This window comes from the organism of the source record quoted next, unplaced genomic scaffold, assembly GCF_019419815.1.
Source record: "Pyrus x bretschneideri cultivar Hongxiangsu unplaced genomic scaffold, Pyrus_bretschneideri_v1 Contig48, whole genome shotgun sequence".
NCBI classification, from domain to species: domain Eukaryota; kingdom Viridiplantae; phylum Streptophyta; class Magnoliopsida; order Rosales; family Rosaceae; genus Pyrus; species Pyrus x bretschneideri.
The window spans coordinates 1,634,129-1,652,955 of NW_025999785.1; the positions used below are offsets into that span (position 1 = coordinate 1,634,129).

Below are 18,827 nucleotides of genomic sequence, written 5' to 3' on the forward strand. Positions count from 1 at the left end.
TGTTTTTTGGTGCAATGTTTATGCGATGAGATGGCACTGGACGAGACATTCTTTTAGTTGTTCATATATTTGAACACATATATGCTTATCTATGATATATTAAGTGACATAATGTTCATTAACATATTATCAATGTTCTCTTAACCCGATTATGACCCGAATCCAATTATAATGAATCGTATATGGATTAAGCCCATCCGATCTAAATCCGATCTGTTTGTAGGTTTACGCCAATGCTACTTCTGTCCCAACAAGTACATCAAATGTACCCACATATATCCCCAGTTTTGTTTTAGTTGGATAAAGAAGCGAGCATCTCCAAATCGGATATCAATTGCAAAACATCGAATTCAAATTTAATGACTTACGTGATAATTTGATATCGTGTATTTGGCTGGGCTCATCAGTTGGAGCCAGATTTGTTCTTATAAATATCTGTTTTTGTCCGATTTACAGTTTTGACATCTTGTTTGAAAATAGAAAGTTGAGTTTCCAAGTACACTATTGATAGATTAGGCACCTGTAAACAGATGTAACGTCTCATCATATCATCACCACCAAATCTATTTTAAAATTAGCTAGTCTTGATTAACTTTTGGCCTATACGAAAGCATGATTTGCTATTTAACAAGAACCAGCCATCAATTAGGAGAGTGAGCACAAATTGTCAAATTCCAATGATTTTGGCAAGGTTAAGTCTTTATGTCCGCCAGTCAAACCGCGTCACTCTGCAGTAACACACAAAAAGAAGAACCGTTGTATTGTATTTCTTTTATTTATACTCGTTGTCTCATTCGATTCTCTGTAAAGCCGTATAGAATCTGTTGGACACAAGTTTTTCTCCAATCACAAAGAAAATATGAGAGAGCGGAATTTGTGCTTGGAAAGTTGGTGCCTATAGGCTATAGCTGGTAATCATACATATTGAGCTCCACTTCCAACTCTTTGAATGCATCCACCGTTTTAGCCGCAAACTTCACCGGCCCTCTCAAAGATAACCACCGCCCTCCTCCACAATCTACGACCACCAAACTCTAGATATATATATATATATATATATATATATATATATTATAAAGCTAGATTTTAATCTCTAAACAGGATGAAGTTTAGAAAAATGTTTTATACAAGATTAAAAATTGATTTTAATTCTCATTATGGTAAGCATCTTATATAAGAAAATATTTTCGTAGAGATTTTTCGGTACACTTACGTTTTTGCATATTTTCTTATCTGCCACTAATTCATTACAATATATTTAGGTACGAACATTTTGGTACACTGGGTTAGTATAATATGTTTAGATACGGACATTTCGGTACACTAATTTAGTATAATATATTTAGGTAATGACATTTTTGTACACTAGTTTAGTATCATATAGTTAGGTACGGAATTTTCGGTACACTTATGTTTTTACATATTTTATTTTGTGTCACTAATTCACTACAATATATTAAGGTACGGGCATTTTAGTACACTAATTTAATAAAATATATTATAATATGGACGTTAAGGTACACTGATTAGAGAAAGTTAAATAAAATTAATGAATTAAAATGTGTATAATAATAAATTTAAAATTTAATGTAATAACATTAAATAAGTTATCTATTAAATATAAAAACAAAAATATAATATGAATTTGAATTAAGTACACATTAAGAGACTAAAATCAATATTCAATCTAACAAAAATATAATATGAATTTAATGTGTATATATATCGAAAAATTCTATTCTAATCCTTTTCTAAGATTACTTTTTGAATAAAACTTGTCTAAGATTAAAAACTAATTTGAATCCTTGGCATTTAATTGTAATTTTTTTAATATTAAGTATGCTGTAATAATTATTGAGTTTTTTGTTTGTAGGTTATATATTGATTTCCATAAATAATAAAAATTTTATTTATCATTGATAGTTATTATTAAGTTCCCATAATAAGAAAAGTAATATATTAAATTTTTTTTTTTTTTTTTGTAAAATGATAAATTTTGTTAGATTATATGTTATATATTATTATTTTTTTCATTGTGCATGAATTTCTCTATATATATGTATATGCATATTATGTACATATGTATGTTGAGATACTACAGTTACGTACTGATACATTTGTACCGACACATTTGTAAAGATACATTCGTACCAAAAATTATGTATCGATACATTCGTACCGAAAACTTACGAACCGATACTTCTACACTTATGAGTAAAAGAAGGTACCTAAAGTTATGTATTGATACATCTGTATCAAAACTTATGTACCGATACTTCCGTACCTATGAATAAAATAAGGCACTGAAAGTTATGTATGAATTGTTTTTGTTTTGCTGTTGAATTTTTTTATTAATAAGAATTTAAATTTTGAATAAATTTTTATCTATTAATTTGATTAGAGCACAAAAAAAAACATTAATTATGGATGAGTAAAGAATTTCGAATGGTAAGTTTATAAATAATAACCATGCTATAATTATTTAAATATGATAAGTTTTAAAAATAGGAACTCATATTAGATTTTGAAAATCATTCAGGTTAAAATCTAAAAACAATCTTCTTGAAACCCTAAAATCTATATATACACACACACACACACACACGAGTTGTTCCCAACTAAAGCCCTCCAAATCTTCGTCTATATCTTTTGAACCACCCCTACAATATGAACATTCTCATTTTCTTCCTAATTTTAACCTCACAAATAATCTACAATCTTCCAATAACTTCATCCCAATTAACTGATCCCCCTCCCTACTCCGGCAACCAAGGCCAATGGCGCCTTCTCCACTCCTCCGTCGGCATCTCCGCCATGCACATGCAACTCCTACGTACCAACAAAGTCATCATGTTCGACCGCACCGATTACGGCCCTTCCAACATCTCCCTCCCCCGCGGCCAATGCCGCCACGACCCCAACGACGCCGCCCTCAAAGTAGACTGCACGGCTCACTCCATCCTCTATGACCTCGGCTCAAACACATTTCGCCCCCTCACCGTCCACACCGATACATGGTGCTCCTCCGGTTCCGTCCTCCCTGACGGAACTCTCGTCCAGACCGGCGGATACAACGACGGCGACCGCGTCGTCCGCACGTTCTCTCCATGCAACAACGACAATTGTGATTGGCTCGAGCTGCCGAACTATTTAATACAACGTAGGTGGTACGCTACTAATCAAATACTACCGGACGGCCGTGTAATCATTGTCGGCGGCCGCCAGCAATTTAATTACGAATTTTATCCTCGGAGTTCCCAAAACCAAGGTGGGCCCCGCACAATCCGGCTCGAATTTTTGAGACAAACTACGGACCAAGACGAAAACAATTTGTACCCATTTCTCCACTTGTTACCGGACGGAAATTTATTTATTTTCGCCAACACAAAATCTATAATCTTCGATTACAGCCAAAACGCAGTCGTCCGAGAGCTCCCCAACATCCCCGGCGGGGACCCACGTAACTATCCGAGCACGGGCTCGTCAGTTTTGCTTCCACTAGACGAAAACACACCCAACGGAAGCATAGAAGTCGAGATAATGGTCTGCGGCGGTGCGCCGCGGAACTCGTACGTGCTCGCGTTACACGGAGAGTTCATCAACGCGCTTGGCACCTGCGGGCGGCTCAACGTGTACGACCCGAACCCGAGGTGGGTCGTGGAGCTTATGCCGGTTCCTCGAGTCATGGCTGATATGCTTCTTCTGCCGACCGGAGACGTCGTCATCATAAACGGTGCCGCACAAGGAGCGGCCGGTTGGGAAAACGGGCGCGATCCGGTTACCACACCTGTCATTTACAGGCCGTCAGAGGTTCTGAACCACAGGTTTTCGGTCATGATCGGTTCGCCGAGAGCGAGACTGTACCATTCCACGGCTGTCCTGGTACCTGACGGCCGGATTTTGGTCGGCGGAAGCAATCCGCACGCTTACTACAACTTCACCGGCGTCGAGTACCCGACTGATCTGAGCCTGGAGGCGTTTTCACCGCCGTATTTGTCGGAGGAGTACGACCTGGTTCGGCCGAGGATAGCTGCGATAGACGTGGTTTTCGGGTACCGGCAGTTGATTTCTGTCGAGATATTGGTGCCGGAGTCTCTGTCGGTGAGGGTTTTGTCGGTGAGATTGGTTGCTCCGTCGTTTACGACGCACTCATTTGCGATGAATCAGAGGATGGTGATATTGAAGCTGATCGGAGTGACGCACGTGGCGGCGGGTACGTATAGGGTGAACTTGGTGGGGCCGTCGACGGCGGAGATTGCGCCACCGGGTTATTATCTGCTGTTTGTGGTGCACGCCGATATTCCTAGCTCCGCTGCATGGGTGAGGGTGCAGTGAATCAGTGACTGACAATGCGAAAGGATATAATGGTAAATGAAGTAATAAAGTTTTGAATAAAATTGTATGCAATATGTTATGGAAATTATTAGTAGCACCCCAAAAATCTCATTTGGTATTTTCTATAATTATAAAGAAAAATACACACTTATGAGGAGTGTTGAATGAGATTTTTGAAGTGCTAATAACAGTTTCTAATTCCTATGTTACAAATAATGAAAGAAGTATGGGTTTTATCCATCATAACCATCTAACTTGAAAAAAGTCCAACTATTTTTCTTTTAAAAAAATAGACTAGTTGGTGGCTTCGCTAAAACAGTCTACTCTTTCAGCCGAAAAAATTAAAAGTCATATTCACACAACTTAGGGGTGGGTTGAAAAAATTGACAACCGAAAAAAAAGGGGACCAAAAACTGAACCGCAACCGAAAAAACCAAACTAAAAAAAAACCGAACCAAAAGTACAAAACGATCTAAACCGAAATGGTTTGGTTCAATTTCGGTTTTTGAGGTTCAAAAACCGAACCGAACCGAACCGAATAAATATATATTTATTTTATATAAAATTTTAATTATTATATATAATGGGTATTTATTTCCAAACTAGTTCCAAGCCCAAACTTCAAACCCTTCAGGCCGAATAGAATGTTAGACCTCCTATTAGAAAGTTAGAAACCCTAGCATACTAATTATTTCTTCTTTTCTTCTCCCCAACTGTGATCCTTCTCTCCATTTTTTTCTTCTTTTTTTTTCCTCTCATGCCGCCACCTTCCTCTCTCCCATTTCTCTCTTGCTTTTTTCTTCTTTTGTTCTCTCATCTCCCTCTCACCTATTTCTTTCCCTTTCTTTTTTTTTTCTCCCCTAGTGCATCTCTCTTTATCCCAATGTCCAACTCATACATTAGTCGAAGTTGCCATGACTTTCGCCATCATCAACAACAAGGTGGTTCTCACTCACCATTGTTGACATGCACCAAATCTAGCCACCTTTCACCGCAACTATTACGATGAACTTGTTCTCCTCGATCACTGAGCTTTGATATGGAAGATTCGACTAAGTGTGGTGCAAATTGTATATAATTCTTGTCGATTTTATTCTTTGATATGGCTTAATTTTGATAGATATGACTTATGAGTGACTTGGGTTTGCAATTTTATTGATTTGGAATTTGGTCTTTTTGATTTTAAAAATTATGTTAGATTTGAATGGATTTGAAGTGTTATATTTTTAGCTAAAGATTTGTTTTTTTTTCAAGTTTCTTCAACTTTCATTGTATTCAGCATTATTTGTATTATTTAAAATAAATAAAAAAACGAATCAAACTGAAACCGAACTGGAAAACAACCAAACCGGATTGAATGGTAACTTCGGTTCGATTTTCTATTTTGTGCAAAAACTGAACCGAATGAAACCAAACCCAGCCCTAACACAACTGTCCAACTACTTGAGTTGTGTAAAAACTATATGTCATATTCACTTAATACAAAAATTAGAGCTTAACACTGAAAATGGTCTGATGGTATTGAGTTGGTAAGAATCATTATCTTTGCCAGACAATCTTTTTTGATGGACAATATGTAAAAACCAAAAAATAGACTAAGAGACTTATGATATTATTTGGCCAATGGAATGAAGTAGCCTCCCTTCCTCCTAAACTTTATTTTACCAAAAAAATTCACAAAAAAAGAAAGGGAAACTAATGAAAAGGGCTTGAAAACTTTGAGTTTTAATGATAATGACAAAATAAAGGGTAAATGAATAGCACTAAGATTAGTGTAAAAATATGATTTTTCATTAAAATGAACAGTACTGTGGCTTTTTCGTTAAAACTTACAAAAAAAAAAACCAAATAAAGGGCACTTCCGTCTTTCTAGAAAACCGCGTTAACTGTCAACAAAATCCCCCCTGGATAAAATCTAAAGCACCTCTCTTTCTCTCTGGGTCATAATCTCGTCACGGTGGCCCACTCACACAGGATAGTTTACAAATCCCCGCGGGTCAATCCCGTAATTTCCACAAAGACAGCGCCCGTTAATTTACCGGCTAATGTATAACAACCACAGCGCCCGTCAGTTTTCCCTCCGAGAACGCGCCCCTTCCACTGACCACCAAAAAACCAAACGGAAAAAATCGAGCGAGAAAGAAAGTGAGAGAAACGCCGAGAAGACTTCAAGCTGGCGGAGAAAGCAGAGAAAGAAAAAAGAGAGAGAAGGAGGGATAAAGCGATGAAGCACATTTTCAAGAAGCTTCACATAGGGAGCAACCACGACCCGACCCGATCGAACGAGGCCGCAGCGGCGGCCTCCTCCTCCTCCGCCGTAGCCTCGCTGTCGTGCGCCTCCGATCACAGGGCAGCGTCAGGTCAGACGTCTGGAAACGCTCCGGCGAGTCCTTCGCCGACTCCTGCGGGAAACGTGGCAGCTGGGGGAGGTGGCACTGTGGAGACGACGACTGTGAATCGGCCGGACTATATGATGTCGGAAGAGGAGTATCAGGTCCAGCTCGCCCTGGCGATCAGCGCTTCGAATTCGGACTTTAGGGATGATCCGGAGAAGGATCAGATCCGCGCGGCGACGCTGCTGAGCTTGGGCGGCAATCCGATCGATTCTTCGAGAGATAAGGTGGAGGCGGCGGCTGAGACCTTGTCGCGGCAGTATTGGGTGAGTTTGGTGAAGTTTTTATGTTCGAATTTATTGTAGTGTATCATCATGAATTGATTGTTAATTATGTTAAATTTGCGTTTGATTTGGGATTAGCAAAGCAAATTTTACTGTTAATTCAGTTTGACTGTTGTCATAGTAAGGTTGACTGTTTGGAATTTGCTCAATTCATTTTTAAGTAGGAGAAAGATCTGGTCTTTTGCACTATCAGAATCCTGCTAATAGTGTAGTAGTGAATTCAACTGTATGAGCATATGGTCTGTAATGTTCTGGAGTTTTTACTAGTTTTCGAAATGACCCGTGAATTATCTTTTGATAAGTTTACTACTTTGGCATGTCATCTCACTTCTAAAATTTGGATACAAGTTGGCGTTAGAGTAGTTGAAGGCGTGGCAGAAATGTAGCTGAGCTCAATTTTTTCTTGGCCTAGTCTTGTGTCCTGGGTTAGAAACGATTGTTTACTGACAGAGTATTAATGACAGCCTTTTGAGAGCATCATTATAAATTTTTAAGTTCTTACTTGTTCAGTGTCAAATAGAAAAATCCTCCATTAGTGGTAGTAGATTCCGTTGATAAGGCAAGATGCAGTATTTTTACCACTTTTTTCATTTTGTTTTGCTTGTATATGCTACTATGAAGACATTGTTTTTACTTTTGCTCATCTTGATTCGGATTGTATTCTCTTGTTTATACCAGGAGTACAATGTGCTAGACTATGAGGAGAGAGTGGTTGATGGATTTTATGATGTATATGGACTTTCCACAGATTCAGCAATTCAAGGAAAAATCCCTTCTCTCACAAATCTTGAAACAAACCTTGGGAGTTCTGGATTTGAAGTTTCATTAGTAAATCGAATAGTTGATCCTGTATTGGAAGAGTTGGTGCAAATTGCACAGTGCATTGCTTTAGACTGTCCTGTCACCAACGTTGGTGTTTTGGTTCAGAGGCTTGCTGAACTCGTTAGCGAACGTATGGGTGGGCCTGTAAAGGATGCAAATGTTGTCTTAGCGAGATGGATGGAAAGAAGCACAGAGTTGAGGACATCTCTGCAAACAAGTTTATTGCCTATTGGGTCCATAACCATTGGCCTTTCCCGACATCGTGCTTTGCTTTTCAAGGTTCGGTTTCAGATTATCATTAGTTATTAGAATCTTTGGGCAATAATGTTTTGTAATCCTTGATTTTTTTCTGGGGTTAGTATAGCTAGCTGTGTTCTATATTATGGAGGCTTTGTTATTTTCAGTATTAATCATATTAAAAGAGTGATGCTTGTTTTGTCCTTACAAAAAATATGTAAGTATAGGTCCTGTAATTCGATTTTTCATCTCACCTCGGATGTATGTAACCAACTTCTCTTGCTTTTTATGTTTTGGATTTAATACATTGGCCGTGCTATTAATGGATCTTCTAAATTTAAATTGTTATTGACCACTGGAAGCTTTTTGGTTTTACTGACATAACACAAGTTTTTTGCTTGTATTTCTCTGCTTTATGACATTAAGCAATTATTTTTTGCATTTAAATGTAAGTAGGGACTTTATCGGGGTTAATTAATGATCTTACCATTACAAATTTCTTTTAATAGAAGTTGAGGCTACATTTTGTATATTTATCTGTTTCTTCGGATGTAGGTACTAGCTGACAATATCAAGATGCCCTGCAGACTGCTTAAGGGTGTTCATTACACTGGTGCTGAGGATGGTGCTGTTAATGTAATAAAGTTGGAGGATGACAGGTAGTGGTTTGTGCTTTTTGCAGGTTTTTGTGGTTAAATGTTGATACTTTTTGTATAATGTGTTGGGTTTTCACTTATATTATTCTGGGCTGTGCATGCAAAAAAATTTAATCTAAAAAAACTTATTACAAGGTCTCTATAATTTTAAGCAGCTGCTGTGAGTTCGGTTTTATTCTAAAATTTTTACTGGATCTCAAAAACCTTATAAATTTTGACTGATTAACGACAACTTCTAGCCACGGAATAGCTTCATAATGTGCAGTAACATAGGAGATTTTGTCATCTTTCCATGCATTTAGGGTGTAGTCTAGCATTAGATTTCTTTTGTCCTTAGAGTTGAGCAGCAGTCTTCTTTGAATTTTTCCTACTTCCCAACTTGATCTGTTTACCTTTCTACATAGATTTACTTTATAGTTTGTCTTCAGGGAGTTTTTGGTGGATCTAATGGCTGATCCTGGAACACTCATACCAACTGACACCCAAATTTCAAAGGATGCTACCTTTAAGCCATACAATCCAAACTTGAACAAACTTCCTACTTTCCATTCTTATATCGACACAGATATCGCTTACCCAGGACCAAAACCATTACATGGAGAGGGAAGCAGCCAAAACTTGGCAGTTGAAAGTAGTTCAGGTCTGGAGAGAAGACAAAGCTCAGATAAGGGAGAATCATTTCCAACATTTTCGGGTGCAAGTAGTGAGAGTGGAGTTGGTTCTTCAGGAATACCGAATAAAGCAACTCAGTTAGATCAGCTTTCCTCATCAGCCTCCAAAAAATCACGGTACAACAGAGGGAATCGTGGGGCTCATGCAATTGATGGTGGTGTGAGGATGAATGTAAATATAGTTCCACGTACTCAAAACAACTCTGAGGACCCAAAGAACCTTTTTGCTGATCTTAACCCATTCCAAATAAAAGGACCTGGGAAAGCTTCTATGTATAACAAACCTGCGGAGAATAAAGTTGAAGAGCTTCAGAGACAAAATAATAATCTTGCTTCTGGTCGACCTCCTGCATCTTTGATGTGGAAAAATAAATATGCTTTCAATGAAGTCCCTAAAAGAAAGGAGTATGATGGTATCCTCCCAAAAATTAATCGTGAGCCTAATGGTTACAATCCGTCATCTTCAGCTTCGACCAGCTCTACTGTATCTGAACAGGTCAAACCTGGTGGTTTCAATTCAACTGCTCATTCAAATATGTTTGACAGAGATGGTGATGCCAAAAATTTTAAAGGCGAACAACCCAGGGCTCCGAACTATTTACAGAACAATGAAACTGGTTTCAATGATCCTAGAAAGTTCACACATGACAGATTTATGGAATCCAATTTGAAACTGAAGGATCCAGAAAGTTGTAACTCATCATTTGATTCCATTTCAAGCAGAGTTGAATATCATTCTAGCACTAGCTCATCATTTGAGGATGTTGACGTAGGTGAATGTGAAATTCCGTGGGAAGACCTGGTTATTGGAGAAAGGATTGGACTAGGTAATGTTCCATACCTTGTCAAAGTTGTCTTATATTGTCTGGAAAATTTTCAGTGTTCATTCTTTGCGAAGCAAAAAACTTATTTTTCTTGGGGAGCTGTCTAATTCTTCTTCTCGTTCTTGATTAGGTTCATATGGTGAGGTATACCATGCTGATTGGCATGGCACGGTGAGTTTATATGAACACTGTATACTTTTTCCATACGTCATATGGCAACTATTGTTATATTTTATTTGATTTTTTATATTTATCTGTTTCCAAGGATGCCTTTGCCAAGTATTCTCATTCTTTCCTATCTCAGACCCGTTGATGTTGAAGTGATATGTTTTTTCCCTTGTATTATTCTCCTGGTGCATTTCAATTTTCCAGTTTCTTTTCTTTAACTTTTTCTTCTGATTCACTTCGGTGACTGGCATTGCTAAATTGTTTATAGTGATTATGCCCCAGTCACTGACAAAATCACATATATAAATTAGTACCATAAAATGTATGGTGGCTTTTGAAGCATTGATGAAATCACATAGTTTTTATGCTTATCAATTATCATTGTCAAATGATGTACAACTATGAGAGATTTTTCGGTGTGACCAGAACACGGGGTGGTAATGAGCCAAAACTGCGTTTCTGTTTACTGGAAAGCAGGTTTAGGAAGTGTATGGTTGGGGTACATGATTAAATCCATATGTTCAAGACTTTATTTTTGGTCTTCTTTAAAGTTAGCTAAGATTTGTAGTTTGTGTTAATTGTTTCTCTATTATTCATTACTTCATGGTGGATTTTTATTTTGTCACCATTGCTTGGGACTATGCATCTTAGTTCATTGCCAGAGGCTTCAAACTGTTTTTTATTTAATTCAACGGGAATTAAAATCAACTGGTGACTTAAATTTTGGCTGGCGAACTGTTGTTGAGTTACAGGAAGTTGCTGTGAAGAAGTTCTTAGACCAGGATTTCTCGGGTGCTGCTTTGGCTGAGTTCAAAAGAGAAGTAAACTTCTCGTCTCTTATATGCATACAATGCTGCACTTTTTAGCTTCCAAGACTTGGAGGAATGGAAGAAAAATAAATAGAGTTACAACCTCAATAATTATTTTGTTTTTTTTTTTATTTTTATTTTTTTATAAAGAAAATAGACTTGTAACCTCTCAGCTGCTGCTTTTAAATACATATTGTTGACAATGATAGAACGTTTCAACCTGAACTCCATACTAAAATAGTAGACATATGATGTGCCAAGCCTTTGTACTTCTCCAAGTTTGACAGTCACATGTACATAGTGATGGATCACTATTCACATGCCTGGCTGTGTGTCTGTTAAAATCGCATTTCCAAAACCACTGAACTGTTTCTTTGATATTTGTTTGTAAGGTACGAATAATGCGTAGATTGCGTCATCCAAACGTTGTGCTTTTCATGGGGGCTGTTACACGTCCTCCAAACCTCTCTATCATTTCTGAGTTTCTTCCGAGGTATAATTCTGCACCTTGGTCAATATCAAAGGATATTTGATGTTCATTATATTTGTCATCTTTGCGCTGTAACTGGTCCACTTGTGCTTTATTTTCCCAGGGGAAGTCTATATCGGATTATTCATCGTCCTCATTGTCAAATTGACGAGAAACGTAGAATAAAGATGGCTCTGGATGTGGTATGACTTTCTTTTGAACATGATACATCCATATCCACTTTCTTTTTGAACATGATACCGTATGATATAGTCTTACCTGTCTTTCTTTTGAACATGATACATCCATATCCATTTCTCAGATCTCTGTGTATTTTGCAGGCAAGGGGTATGAATTGCTTGCATGCTAGTACACCAACTATTGTTCACCGGGATTTGAAGTCTCCGAATCTGCTGGTTGATAAGAACTGGAATGTGAAGGTATCACGTCTTTTAACTGTTGGTTCTCTTGTTTCTTGTAGATAATGAGATTCTATTGCCAGTTAATTAGTTAGTTATGGTATAATTTTTACTAAACTAGACTTCAATTGTGCAGGTGTGCGATTTTGGTTTGTCACGCTTGAAACACAACACTTTCTTGTCGTCCAAATCAACTGCTGGAACAGTGAGAATCTTGTATTATTGTTGATATTTTGTTTTGAACTTAGTTTCTGGAGGCAATGAGATGAAGTATGACAGCAATTCTTAAATCTAATTTTGACACTCTTTTTCTTATTTGTCCTATTTCATCGATGTGCTAGCCTGAGTGGATGGCACCTGAAGTTCTCCGCAATGAAAACTCAAATGAAAAGTGAGTAGTAATTCTTGCTAACATATTTCTGCTTCTTTTCTTACAGCTTTGGTTTATATATATCTTGATTATCGAAAAAGAAAATAATGTGCATCTTTTGTTAAATACATAGGTGTGACGTATATAGCTTTGGAGTCATTTTGTGGGAGCTTGCAACTCTAAAACTGCCGTGGAGTGGGATGAACCCAATGCAAGTCGTCGGTGCTGTGGGTTTCCAGAACCGTCGCCTTGAGATCCCCAAGGAACTTGATCCCCTTGTTGCAAGGATAATTTGGGAATGTTGGCAGACGTAAGTTGCACAAAATTTTGAATGCCTTGCATATTTCATTGAATATCATTATTTTACTTGTTGAATTCGGTTTAACTGATGGTTCCTTTTTGTCTGATTAGCGATCCGAACTTGCGCCCCTCGTTCTCACAGCTCACGGTAGCCCTCAAGCCCTTGCAGCGACTTGTCATTCCGTCGAATCTGGACGACCCGAGCTCACATCTGCGGCAAGAAATCTCAGTAAATTCTACGCCTTTAAACGCCTCATTCTCTCAACTGTGAATACAGAGACGTTTCGCGTCTTTATTTTTGAGATAGATTAGGATACTAAGTTGCGAACTCTCAAACGATAAATTGAAAAGAAAAGAGTGAGAATGTAGGAAGAAGAAATTGTACAACAGTAAGTATTGCATTGCAGTAGGGGGTCCTTTTTGTACAGTGTTCATAGTAGTTAGTCCTCAAAGAAAAAGAAAAACTGGATGTGTAATTTGTGTGTTCATACCTCCGCAGCTCCTCTAAGAAAAGGCAGAAAATTGTGGTTGCCAAGAATTTAAATTAAAACGAAAGTTGTGTTCTAATCTCTCTTTTTTATCTCCATCTAACTTATTTCTCTCTCTCTCTCTCTCTCTCTCTCTCTCTCTCTCTCTCGTCATGTGAATACATAAGAATTTGCCATACAATACATATGAAGAGACGGATCCGGTTACACTCGAGAATTTGCCCGAAGAAAGTTGCTTAGTCCTAGCCTTTCACAGTGGTTCATGTAAGCGTGATATCTAGATATTAGAATCAGAGATCTTGAGTTTGAGTTCTATAACATTACTGCTACGTGTGAGTTCAATACATTGGTACCTCCACTCATGAGTTTGATATATTGAACTCATGAGTTCAGTAAATTGGTATCTCACTCAAATTTTCCGGCCCATTGTAGACGGGTGATTCATATATAAGTTTAATGTATTGACATCACTCACTTTTTCCGCTCTACTATGGAAGACCTAGTACGGATTTAGATTGGGTTTATCATTTTGTTCTAGGTCTAGCTTCAATGACCCAACCACTTGGGAGAGAGGCACTTCCATGCAGTTGGGATGCCATACCGATGTTATCTTCTCAAGCCAGTAAGCACTGCTGTAACCTTATGACTTATCTTTATTGCCGTAGCAATTAATTTTTTTACATATAAGTGCGTAATAAACAAATTATTTGTCAAGGTTTGTAAAACATACATGCAAACATCCTTGATGAAAGTCAAGGCTTCGTCTTTGGTTGTCAACGTCTTCCATCGGAGGCATCGCGTCACTTGAGATCATCGCCGGTGTATGACACGAGATCATCGGCATCGGATAGCCTGAATGGCCGGAGATAATCTTGTTTAAGATCTTTTTGCTACAATGTCTTACTGTCTTAATAAAATAATAACTTATTATCTTATCTTAATTAAACAGCATTAGCTGGTGAAATCCAAAGTTGATTAGGGATTGCAAATCAAAATTAAGATATCTTGTGATAAAGGGACATTGAAAAATAATTAATCATCCATTCATTACTTTGACCAAGATAGAATTACTTTAAATTTTAAAATTACGTTTGGGACGAAAATTCTTTTTCTTGTTTGATACAGGGATATTTTATGTTAAACTAATCTAAATTACTGGGACGAAGGAGGAACACATACAAGAAAGAGTAGCCAAAGAAGGCTTAATTAACTAATTAACAAGTGATTAAAACACATACAAGAAAGACTAGCCAAACAAGGCTTAATCAACTAATTAACAAGTGATTAAAATACATCAGCACTTATAGGTCAAGGGGCTCTACTAACTAGTTCAATGAACCCGAACGCTAATGTTAACTTTTTAGTTCTCTATAAATAGCCCGTAGTAGGTAACCTATAACCTAATTGGTCCAACAAACCCAAAAAGCAGTTGGTGTCTCAACATCAAATTAATTAGAGGTTTAATCATTTTTTTAATATTTTTCTATAGAAGTACTTCTAACAAAAGTGCCTACTACAGAATCAGTATTATGGTCATTATGTCATGGGAATTAAGTTAAGCTAGCTACTACTGTCAAGCCACCCAAATACGAAAGAGAGATTGTAAAATTGCAGATTCATGCATTTCCTAATCAAACTTCTTCAACCTCGCTCAATTTCATTACAATTTACTGTATAAACGAAACATTAAGAAGAACAAAATAAGAAAAAATTCGGAAATATACTGCGAGTTTAAAACGAATTAGAGACGCCAATAACACCATATTATGTAAGAAAATTGCAAATTATTTGGTTAGTAAAGAAGTCTACGAACTCTTGGAGAAGATCGACTTGTTTTCCCTAATGTACTTTTATCCATTCAGCAACGCCCCTTCCACTCGGCATCACTAAGGCCGACCTTCGTCCCTACTCGACGGGTGGGTAATTAGTTCATCACTTGAGAGATCATTACTCAAATCACTTGACAAAAAACTATATACAACCATGTACTTTATATCTCCCTTAAGATAGAGATACTTTCTCAGCACACCCTCCCGCTGAAACCCTACTTTGTCCAAAACTCTCTGAGAGGCCTTATTCTCCACAGCTACAAAAGACTGCTACCTAACCAAATCAGGGTAGTACTTGAAAACTTGAGAGAGTGCAATCTTAACTGCCTTTGTTGTTATCCCTTGGCCCCAATACCTTGCAGCTAAAGCATACCCCATATCTGCCTTATGCCGATCATCACCTGATCCCGGGAACATGGTCACGAAACCAATCGAACGGTCATCGATGCATATCGACCGCCGCCATGGGTGGGGAATGCAAACGTTCTTTATGAAATTCAAAGCCTCGTCTTTGGTTGTCAAAGTCTTGAATCCGTGGAGGACTCGAGTCACTTGATCATCACCTCCGAAGGACAATATGTCGTCGGCGTCGGATAGCCTGAACGGATGGAGAGTGATTCTGGACAGATCGGTCTGCATAACAAGTTACAGAGGTGATAGAAATGAGAAAACACTAGATATTACGAGCAACAATATTTAAAAATGTATGACAAAGTTAAATAACAAACAACTATGCTATGATGTCAATGATGATGTATTGGATTGAATTTATACGTACAAAATTACAAATATTATTAAAGATCATGAAAACTTTGAAATTGGGTTTGTAGAATATAGTGGCCTTACCAAATTTTTTAACCAAAGTTGCTACAAAGTCTTAATCTCCTAATAAATGAATTTATCAGCTATTCTTGTTTGATGAAAACCAACTAGGATTGATAGCAGTTTCGGGCATAATTTAACAGCACTTTGACGTAACATTCAACTTTACGAGGAATCGTAATTCAGAGTCAGAAGTTCGGAGCCAGCTGAGATTCGGACCATTCAAGGGAGATAAAGAGATCCCAACTGTTGGTTTGTGTCAGGTGGACTAGTGAGATGGGTTAATGGTGTCCGTATAATTTAGAGTGAGTGGTCCGGATCTCTAGTCCGCCGGCTTCCGACACAGAGCACTAGTTTAATCACTAGTTGAATTTTGGTGAATGGGAATTATTTACTTTATTACTACCAGGCAATATAATAGCTAGTTGTTTATCATTTGGTGTTTGTGGCAAAATCTTCCAATAAATTATTCAATTTTATTAATTTGAGTTTATTTGGTTCTTATCAAGTGAGAACAAACTCTAATGCTAAAATGCGTTGTATTTGGTCTGAGAAATCAAAGCAAGGAAGAGCTTTGGCATTTGGTCTGAGACATCAAACAGTCCCACATTGAGCAACGCAGCGGTGGAGAGACGAGACCGACGTATAAAATAGGAACGAGAGGCACGTTGCAACTTACTTACCTGGACGGGGTCGATGGGTGATCAAGAAGGCTCATGGCCTAGGCTAGTGGCCTCCATTGCACTTGGGAGGGGTGCCTGCTTATGGTCTCCTCAACGTAGGAGAGCCAACGTCATAATTTGTTGCTGTGGGGGCCTGCGTTCGCGCGGCCCCTTCATCAATTCAGTTTAGAAAATATTTATCTGTCTTGGTTTTATAGGTAAGGTTTCTCTTAATCCTCCTTAATTAGAACTTTTTAGGCGGTAGGGTTGGAAGCTTTGAGCGCCCTCTAAAATCCAATGCAAAGTCATTATTATTGTGAAAACGTAAAATATCCCAATCAATGGGATCACGTTATCAAATATGATTACTCTATCAGTTAAACCTTCACGAGCTAATGGGCCACATTCTTTATGAAGACCGTAAAAGCCTAGAATCAATAGGGCCCTCGAGCTCAATTCATTGCAAACGGTCCAAGTCAATGGTCACGAGACCTGTACAAATTACATGGATCGTAATGGCTTTGCCTATCAAACTCTTAGCACATCAAGATTCTTCAAAGCACAATCCATGAATCTTAAAGGAATATTCCTCTGCTAATCTGCAGACTAGGTAACACTCTACTAACAAGTTTAACGAACCCAAACGCTAATTTTAACTCCTTGGTTCTTTATAAATAGCCCGTTGTAGGTAACCTATAACCTGATTGGTCCAACAAGCCCAAAAAGCAGTTGGTGTCTCAACATCAAATTAATTAGTTTTAATAATTTTTTTTAGTATTTTTCTATAGAAGTACTTCTAACAAAAGTGCCTGCTAAAGAATCAGTATTATGGTCATTATGTCATGGGAATTAAGTTAACCTAGCTACTACTGTCATGCCACCCAAATACGAAAGAGAGATTGTAAAATTGCAGATTCATGCATTTCCTAATCAAACTTCTTCAACCTCGCTCAATTTCATTACAATTTACTGTATGAACGAAACATTAAGAAGAACAAAATAAGAAAAAAATTGGAAATATACTACAAGTTTAAAACGAATTAGAGACGCCAATAACACCATGTTACATAAGAAAATTGCAAATTATTTGGTTAGTAAAGAAGTCTATGAACTCTTGGAGAAGATCAACTTGTTATCCCTAATGTACTTTTATCCATTCAGCAACGCCCCTTCCACTCGGCATCCCTAAGGCCGACTTTCGTCCCTACTCGACGGGTGGGTAATTAGTTCATTACTTGAGAGATCATTACTCAAATCACTTGACAAAAAACTATAAACAACCATGTCCTTTATCCCCCTTAAGATAGAGATACTTTCTCAGCACACGCTCCCGCTAAACCCTACTGTGTCCAAAACTCTCTGAGAGGCCTTATTCTCCACAGCTACAAAAGACTGCAACCTAAACAAATCAGGGTAGTCCTTGAAAACTTGAGAGAGTGCAATCTTAACTGCCCTTGTTGTTATCCCTAGGCCCCAATACCTTGCAGCTAAGGCATACCCCATATCTGCCTTATGCCGATCATCACCTGATCCCGGAAATATGGTCACGAAACCAATCGAAAGGTCATCGATGCATATCGACCGCCGCCATGGGTGGGGAATGCAAACGTTCTTGATGAAATTCAAAGCCTCGTCTTTGGTTGTCAACGTCTTGAATCCGCGGAGGACTCGAGTCACTTGATCATCACCTCCGAAGGACAAGACATCGTCGGCGTCGGATAGCCTGAACGGACGGAGAGCGATTCTGGACAGATCGGTCTGCATAACAAGTTATAGAGGTGATAGAAGTGAGAAAACACTAGACATTATGAGCAACAATATTTAAAAATGTATGACAAAGTTAAATAACATACAACTATGCTATGATGTCAATGATGATGTATTGGATTGAATTTATACGTACAAAATTACAAATATTATTAAAGATCATGAAAGACTTTGAAATTGGGTTTGTAGAATATAGTGGCCTTACCAAATTTTTTAACCAAAGTTGCTACAAAGTCTTAATCTCCTAATAAATTAATTTATCAGCTATTCTTGTTTGATGAAAACCAACTAGGATTGATAGCAATTTCGGGCATAATTTAACAGCACTTTGACGTGACATTCAATTTTATGGGGAATAGAGATTCAGAGTCATAAGTCCTGAGCTAGTGGACAGAGATTCGGACCATTCAAGAAAGATAAAGAGATCCAAACTGTTGATTTGTGTTAGGTGGACCAATGAGATGGGTTAATGGTGTCCGTAGAATTTAAAGCGAGTGGTCCG

The 18,827-nt window shown here is 37.9% G+C and overlaps 2 protein-coding genes, 1 non-coding gene and 2 pseudogenes across 4 annotated transcripts; 3 read left to right on the forward strand and 2 right to left on the reverse strand.

Moving 5' to 3' along the window:
* The first annotated feature begins 2,667 nt into the window (after positions 1-2,667).
* Positions 2,668-4,352, forward strand: LOC103954493 (aldehyde oxidase GLOX). The gene has a single exon (XM_009366326.2). The coding sequence runs from the start codon at positions 2,668-2,670 to the stop codon at positions 4,333-4,335; it is 1,668 nt and encodes a 555-aa protein (XP_009364601.2). The 3' UTR covers positions 4,336-4,352.
* Positions 4,353-6,363: 2,011 nt separating this feature from the next.
* Positions 6,364-14,186, forward strand: LOC103954448 (serine/threonine-protein kinase EDR1). 2 transcript variants are annotated; one of them, XM_048568372.1, is made up of 16 exons: positions 6,364-6,994; positions 7,691-8,113; positions 8,627-8,730; positions 9,156-10,225; positions 10,353-10,393; positions 11,143-11,211; positions 11,592-11,692; positions 11,793-11,871; positions 12,010-12,108; positions 12,224-12,292; positions 12,429-12,478; positions 12,591-12,767; positions 12,869-12,986; positions 13,413-13,509; positions 13,784-13,867; positions 13,961-14,186. In XM_048568372.1, the coding sequence occupies exons 1-16, from the start codon at positions 6,560-6,562 to the stop codon at positions 13,966-13,968; spliced, it is 3,024 nt and encodes a 1,007-aa protein (XP_048424329.1). In that variant the 5' UTR covers positions 6,364-6,559; the 3' UTR covers positions 13,969-14,186. The 2 variants fall into 2 exon arrangements, 1 of the variants encoding a protein (XP_048424329.1); XR_007252306.1 differs by lacking the exon at positions 13,413-13,509 and having other exon boundaries at positions 6,366-6,994.
* Positions 14,187-14,845: 659 nt separating this feature from the next.
* Positions 14,846-15,846, reverse strand: LOC125470105 (annotated as a pseudogene).
* A 725-nt stretch (positions 15,847-16,571) lies between these two features.
* LOC125470109 lies at positions 16,572-16,733 on the forward strand. Its single transcript, XR_007252349.1, has one exon. It is a non-coding gene; the product is annotated as a U1 spliceosomal RNA (small nuclear RNA).
* A 762-nt stretch (positions 16,734-17,495) lies between these two features.
* LOC103954494 lies at positions 17,496-18,414 on the reverse strand (annotated as a pseudogene).
* Positions 18,415-18,827: the final 413 nt, after the last annotated feature.

Coding starts and splice junctions, on each gene's coding strand:
- LOC103954493 (XM_009366326.2), top strand. CDS start 2,668: ATGAACATTCTCATTTTCTTCCTAATTTTAACCTCACAAATAATCTAC.
- LOC103954448 (XM_048568372.1), top strand. CDS start 6,560: ATGAAGCACATTTTCAAGAAGCTTCACATAGGGAGCAACCACGACCCG. Junction 11,693..11,792: donor ATTTCTGAGTTTCTTCCGAG/GTATAATTCTGC, acceptor TTATTTTCCCAG/GGGAAGTCTATATCGGATTA. Junction 12,109..12,223: donor ATAAGAACTGGAATGTGAAG/GTATCACGTCTT, acceptor TCAATTGTGCAG/GTGTGCGATTTTGGTTTGTC.